We start from the raw sequence: 7,564 nt of genomic DNA, 5'->3' as shown, positions 1-7,564 counted from the left end.
CTGGTGTGGTAAATGTGGTTTTTCTTGCAGCCTCAGAACTGGAACAAGATATCCTGGCTTGAAAGGCAAGTTCCCCATCTCTGATTCCCTCACTGACAACTTTTTGGGGTATGCTGCCCTCTGGTTTCCCTTCTTGGGCTCTGTCCAGCCATTGCACATGAAATCTGTCCCTTTGGAGACTGGCATCAAGAGCAAGGACAGCCAATGTACATCTTTATTGGTGCTTCTCTAGGAAATGGTATGTGGAATAAGCTTCCTGCTTTAATAACTCCTAAATGCTTCAGGTCAGAGTTTTTATTCACAAATACCCAGATGCCACTTTGTCAACCTGTGGTAGACAGGATAGAATGATACAATCATCTGTGGCCTGGTATGCAGCACTGAGAGTTTAGCTTAGCTTTGGAAGATTTAAGATCAAAATTCTGTGGGAGAATGCAAATTGAAGCATTAAAACTCAGCATTGCCCATTCTGGATGCCCTCCTAGATGGCACTGGATTGTGCTGTGGGGTTTGGATCCAGCCAACAGGCTGGGACTGGCATGGTGATGAAGGACTAACGATTTAGTTCCTTTACATGGCTACAACTCACAATGTGATAATGTGAGATAAGCAAATCTCTTCTATTCCCACCAATGTCCTGGAAGGAGCTGAGAAATGAGGTGTTCTGGGCTGCTCCCTGCATTGCTGAGGTTTGTTGTCTTCTGGTCACTAGGCTTTGTAAGACACCTGGAAAAAAGTTGTTAGTGGTTCTACTTTTTGCTTTCTGATTTTTTGAAAATGTGATTTTTCCAGAAGGCGGGGGGGTAAGGAAAGGAAATACACATGATTTTTCTCCTCCATTAAATATTTATGCACCAGGACTACTCTGATTAATGAACAAGTGGCTTCAATGATTTTAGAAATGCTTAATATCCCAGTATCTTGCCCAGGATCCTTGTTTAGGATTCCACAGGCACTTCTGCACTGAGATCAGTGGGATTTTGGGCGAAATTTTAGAGCTTATTCGAAGCAAACACTGATTTAGGAGTTATTCTATAAATACCTAATGTGAGCAAACAATTCTGTATTTTCCTCTGTGCTTAATACCTGTGTTCTGCACCCTCAGGCAGCTGAATTTATATGCCTTTGTTGTCATATGTGTAATGTGCAACACGTATTTCCTTTTTATTAATCAGACCTGCCATCAGAAAAGAGATAGAGGGAGTTTGAAAGCACAACCAGGATAGATACTGTCATTTTGTAATGACTTTTGTCATTACAAAAGGCTTGTAATGTCTTTTGTGCACAGGTGGAGATGCCTGTTTGCACTAGAATAGGTGGAAATATTCTGTTTCTTGCAGAAGTCTTACCAATGAAAATCAAGCAAAGGAGTTGCTGGCTATCCACCGGGTAATTCTCCTCTGCAAGTGGGAAGTCAATTCCCATTTAGACTAATTACACTTAAGGAACCCTTTCCTATAACTAATGAACAATAGGCATAACCTCTTATTACATAACCATGGGCCAGCACATGAATACATTGTTGAATTGCACTTCCCTGTGAAAATGCTTTCTCCACAAAATTCACTGGAGATTTTTAGTGACATTTGCTGTAATTGCCGGTAGCATGGTTCCTAATTCATTGAATTTTTTTCTACCTATCCCGGGCATGTAAGAGTGTTGTAAGAGATTGAATAAATAAATTTTTAATTATAAAATGATGCCATATCATAAATTATTTATAATAACCAACAATACATGTTTAGCTATGAATCCATTAGGAAGATGAACTAATATATATATATCAGTCCTAAAATAATGTCCTAATTTGTTCTGTGTTTATGAATGGGGAAATCAGTGTTTGAAGCAATTCAAGGTTTATAAAAGCACGGATTGACAGTGGGTAAAGCAGCAATCACACTTGGCACTTAGTAATTCTGTTGTCATTTATGGCAGAGAAGAGCCTTGTATGTCCTTTATTGGTTTCAGCAGTTTGTGATATCATGCCACCAGAATGGTACAGATATAGGGACCTCCAGGGAGGGAGCAACAAGATGCACATAGTCCTCATTGGCAAAACCTCTGGTTATGATTAATATTAAAAAAAAAAAAACCACAAAAGCTCCTTTGTAATCTGTCAGGTAGTTTTGAGGAATTTTGTCGATAATTTTCCTATTAGCGATAGCAGACTTCTGAAATCTCCATGGCGAGTTCCAGGCACTCTCCAGTCTCGTGGCAGGACTCAAAGAGGCTGCAATCAATGTCACAGTCACAATTGCAGTCGTTGTTGCCGTGGTCTTCGTCAGAGGTCTGGTAATATCTATTGGATGGACAACAGGTATCTGTCAGCCAATGTTCACAGGTATCAGGCAGCATTATAAGAAAGTCCCAAAACTGGCAGAACAAGCAGGCCAAGATAAGTGTTGCGCATTCATCTAAGAGAAAGGAAAAGCAGGGAAACATAAGAAAAAGCATGAGCTGGGATTGCCCAGGTTTAGGCCAGTGTGGCTACACAGAAGTGAGAGGGGTGGGCTAAAAATACATTCATGATAGCTACTTTCATAGGGAGAAGTGAAAAGTTTATTTTCTATTTTATTTGCTTTTGAAAAACAACAGCTATATGAAAAGAATTTCAATGGAAATATTCTGTGGCAGTGAAATCCAAAAGGACAATACCTTTAAACCAAATTTTATTTTCTCATACCTGGACACAAAGGAGGCTGGAGAGGCACAAGAAGCTGGGAGGGGACACAGCCAGGACAGCTGACCCCAGCTGGCTAGAAGAATATTCCAGACCACATGGCATCAATATAAATTAGGGAGAAAATGAGCCAGGGTTTCTCCTCAGGAAACTGACTGGGCATCAGTTAGTGAGTGGTGAGCAATTGCAATTTGTATCCCTTATTTTATATACTCTAATTATTAGTATTAGTATTAGTATTAGTATTAGTATTAGTATTAGTATTAGTATTTTCTTCCTTTTCTGTCCTATTAAACCATATTTCTCTCATCCCATGAGTTTTCTTACTTTCACCCTTCTGGTACTCCCATTCTGCAGTGGGGCACTGAGTGAGGGGTTGTTTGGGGCTGACTTGCTGCCTGGGATTAAACCATGACACCAGCACATGTGACACTGGAGTTTATTTTCATTTTCACAAGAGTCTGCACTAAAAAAGACTGCCAAGGACAGGGAGGGAGAGCAGGTCTGGAGAAGAGCATTCAGAGAGGGGAGTGTGCTGGCCAAGTCTCAACTCAGGGTCCTGCCAACTCCCCACCAAACAGGGTTCTCACCTTTTCATTCACAAATGTCAATTTTTCAAAGGAGACAAAAGTTTGGGAAATGGATTATGTAGGATGTGTGTTTGGAGCCAGTGAATATTCCTGAAATCTTGGTCACCATGACTAAAACACTGTGCTATGTTTGTGCCCTCCCAAAATCAACTAATTAACTCTGCACCCCTCAGCCTCCAGCATCTGGAGAAGCTGCTTGGGCACAGCAGGTGTGAGATTCCAACCATGTGAATCCAGTTGGAGCACAGATCCAGACCTTTCCTTTCTTTTTTTTTTTTTTTTTCCCTTCTTGTTTTTGGAAAGGAAAAATGCCTTCAACAATATGAATGTCTTTTCATTGGTTCCTTCAGGAAAACATATGGTTATAACCACATTTCTTGCCCTAGGATGACTAACTGTGAACTCGTTCAACTGCATTGGTTCTGTTGTGGCATTTTCTAGTTCACGTAACATTAAGTTCACTGCCAGGAAGTTTCCAGAATTATGCCTTTTTTTTTTTTTTTAGAAAGCTTTCTTGAAGAAAAACAAAATTTAAAAAAAATCATTCCAGCTTCTTTATTAAAAATGCAGTTAAAGCAGGTAGCAAGAACAAATAGCATATGACTGAACTTTTAAGTGGCATATCATCACCAATGTTATCAATTTTAATACTTATTTAAATATGTCAAGATCTATTTAGGTTCAGACAAGCACAACTAACTTCTAAGTCAGTTCTGTCAAATAAGAATGACTAGATTTTGGTGATACTTAGTCAATTCATGCTTATATTTTTTTCTAGCTAAATGAACTGAAATAATTATAAAATTGAAACATTTAATAAGGTGACGCCACTGCATTTAATTGTATGAAATTTACACTGTAGAAAATGTAATCATTTTATCCAGTAGTCCTTGGTGCAATTAAGACTATTCTTTTTAGATCTCTTATGTTTATGAAATTTCTTTCCTATACATAGATGTGAGAGACAGAATTCAAAATTATGTCTTAATTAAGGATTTGGCATTTTTTTTTCTTCCTCTCCGAAGATCCATTTTTTTTAATAACAGGGTTTTTTTCCCCGAATGTGTTAACCATAATGGTGCTTATGTAATCTGGAAAGAATAGATATGATTCTTAGGGCTTCATCCAGGAAAGAGAGCACACAAAAAGCACAAGATTTTAATAATAAAGTAATGTTTCAGCACAGAGTCTGTGATGTGCAGTAAAGATGCTTTTAAATTCCCATCAGAGCACACACCATGAACTGTGATAATGGATGCAACACATTTCAAAAAATCTGCATGTGTGAGGCTTTTTGGTCCTGTTTTAAGTGGGGTAATGTATATAAATAATAGATATTAGCAATTAGACATCCATTCCTATGCATTCATTTATATATTTGAAAATAAATTAGCCACAAACTGCATAGAAGAAGATGCAATCTCTTGTTTTCCCCTGTTTTCCCTGCTGTTTGCCAAACGGCATTACTGCATTTATCTCAGTGAGAACAATGACCTCAGCTCTCATTCTCTATATTAGTAGATTAATTAGCACAAAAGAAGAATTTGTAATATTTTTTCTAGCATGCCTCATCTCTAAGTTTTCCTGCTCTTGTTTGGTGACATCTGCTAACACAGATGATGCTCTGAACAACCCTGGTCCAAAGCTTGCTGAAGCCTTTCTGGTCATCTTTGGTGAGACCTATGAGTGCTGTATTTTCTCTTGTCTGAGCACATGGAACAAAATAATCACCAATTTCCTCATCTATTGCTCTGCTTTCAGAGGTTCTCCAAGCACCAACAAACAGGATTTGGCCTTGTGTATGTGGAATAAGCAGTAAATTGTCAGAGTGGAGTGAGCTGACTATGCAGTGACAACCACAAATCTGTCTTCCTTTGGTTTTCTTGGCTTCTGTCCAACCCTTAACATTATTAATTAAGCACAGATTGGGGTTTTTGTTGTTGTTGTTGTTGTTAATTTCCTTCACGTTTAGCTTTTTTAAGGAGAATGTAATCTGTTATTTGTATCACATGGTACACACCTGTGTGCCACTAGTGGTTGAGATAGTCCACAAACTCAAAAATAGGGAGTGTCTGGACATGAGGACAAGACCCCTGAATAAAATAAATACTTCAGATCCTTCCTTGAAATTAAGTGCATTCCAATAGATTTATCAGAGACATCCCTTTTGTAAGGATCTGTGACACAATGGAAATGTTAATGATTCCTGGAACAGGGCACTTTATTGAGTTGATCTGTATTTAGAAATGCTTAATTTAGGAATTGTTAAATGATATGCATGACAGATCCCAGCTCCATTGGATATAACACACTAATCCATTATTGCAAAAGGCACTCAAAAGAAACTTCCAAAATTCTTCACAGAGCCTTTTTATAACATCTACTGGAATAACCAGGAATAGATTTATCTGATACTGACACTGGTGCCTCTGTGCAAACACTCATTACTGAAGTACAAATGCTCTGTGGCACAATAGGCTCTAAGCTCCTCTTCCATGACTTCAGTATCACTGACAATTTAAGATCATCTTCTAGAAATTCTCATCTATCACACAAATGTCTGCAGGGCAACTTAACATTGCTTTTGGCAATGTTCTTGAACCTCCTGTTCAACATTTAATTTCGAGTTGGTTATACATAGTTCTTTTGCAGTGGGCATTATTTAGAAATCAGCTCAAATGTGATCTGTTTTATAAAACATACCGTCACTGTCTCTCTGATGGACTGATGCATCATCTTCAATGTAAGTGAATTCTCTGCATTTCTCCAGGGAAGCAATGGATGTTCTGCTTGCATCTGACAATTTCTTCTCATTTTTGGTACCCTTTGATGAAGTGTCTGTGATGCTGAATTCTGCGACAGAACTCATAACAATACCTTTCATAGGCTTTTCATCTGTGTGTTTTTCATTTGTAAGCTGGTTATCTGGTGGGATTAGGAAAAAAAAAACTGTGATACCAAGGCAGAGATCTGAAAGAATAACATATGCAGAATTTTCAAACCTACACTTGTTTACTTCCAAGGCCTAACCCTTCTTACCTAATGATTTCAGACTCTTTACAGAGGTTTATTGACAGTAAAGGTATTTGTGAACTTGCCTTCTAAGGTTTTCTCTTAAACCCAGAGGACTTAGAGGCTAAGTAATAATTCACTTCAGTGGGTGGAATCAGGTTTGGAAAAAAACCAGAATTATTGCCTCGGCTGACATCTATTTCGAGTTTGATATCCCAACTTCAATTTGTGACATAAAAGAAGGCAAAGCAATTATTTTCTTATTTTTTAGCTGCAACTTTGTTTCCGTAAATTAACAGCCAACATTGTGCACATAGGCGGTACCTGGATGCAGATGTGCCAGCTCACCGTGGCTCATAATCTTGTAGCAAAGACAGCCAGATGGTCTCTGTTTAGCATCCAGACTCTTTATTTCATAGCTTCATCCCCACTTGTGTTGTTGGCCTGGAAGTCAACTAGGAGATGGGATACTTCACATGCTGTCAGCGTGCCAGAGAGGCAGCTCAAAAAACAGAGGGAGAGCTTAATTTTAAGCCCCAACTAGGAGAAAGGTTAAGAAGAGTTCTCAGTTTAATTTATTCTTGAAGAACTTCTCAGGCACAGATAAACATGGGTTGATATAGTTTCACTCACTCTCTGAAGTCATCAAGTGGCCAAGAAACACAGTCACTCTCTCCATGGTGGGAATGATAAAACCTCATCAGTTCTTATCTACAGCTGATTAACTCCTGCACCTCACATCAAGCACAGCCTCACTTTTTATCTTACTTAAATCTTGTGATATGCTTGCTCTTGAGCTATATACAGAAAATCAATCTTTACAAACACCTCAGTTTTGCAAATGCTACTTTCTGAGAGGAACAGTAAGTACTCTAACTCTAAAGTGATTTGTCTGCACCTGGCTGAAAGGAGCCTGAAGGGAGGCCCTGTATATCTCTTGGTTTTTAGGTACCTTTGACATCTGACACATGTTAAAGAAAAGCCAAGGAAAGGCTGACAGAGAGTGAAACCTTGATGAGACTGCAGCTGTTCCACCAGTATCCTTGCAGCTGAGAGGAGGAAATGTGGATGGGATGGATGGATTTCAGGGTAAGTGAAAAACAAGTGGAGCCATGAGGCTTGAAGAGGGGGGAAGCAAGGATTTGAGAGGTGAGTGGTATGTAGTTCAAGTCCAGTGAAGGTCACTGAAGTGGTGAGGGGTCTGGAAGACCTTCTGTGTCAGCAGAGGCTGGGGGGGATGGCTTTGGTTGGCCTGGAAAAGTCAAAGAACAGGTCCTGGATG

At 39.1% G+C, this 7,564-nt stretch overlaps 1 protein-coding gene across 1 annotated transcript in view; it reads right to left on the bottom strand.

Annotated features, from left to right (window-relative positions):
• Window positions 1-1,830: 1,830 nt before the first annotated feature.
• The window catches only part of MDFIC2 (MyoD family inhibitor domain containing 2), a 43,058-nt gene continuing 37,324 nt past the window's right edge, over window positions 1,831-7,564 (bottom strand). Inside the window, exons 3-4 of the mRNA XM_062500905.1 lie at window positions 5,974-6,195; window positions 1,831-2,414 (exon numbers count right to left, since the gene is read on the bottom strand). Coding sequence (XP_062356889.1) covers window positions 2,155-2,414; window positions 5,974-6,195 — 482 coding nt within the window. The 3' untranslated portion in view covers window positions 1,831-2,154. The remainder of the gene's footprint in view (window positions 2,415-5,973; window positions 6,196-7,564) is intronic.

This window comes from Cinclus cinclus, chromosome 12 (assembly GCF_963662255.1).
Source record: "Cinclus cinclus chromosome 12, bCinCin1.1, whole genome shotgun sequence".
Lineage (NCBI taxonomy): Eukaryota > Metazoa > Chordata > Aves > Passeriformes > Cinclidae > Cinclus > Cinclus cinclus.
The sequence above is the reverse complement of the archived record's forward strand: the minus strand, read 5'-3'. Positions and strand labels throughout refer to the sequence as shown.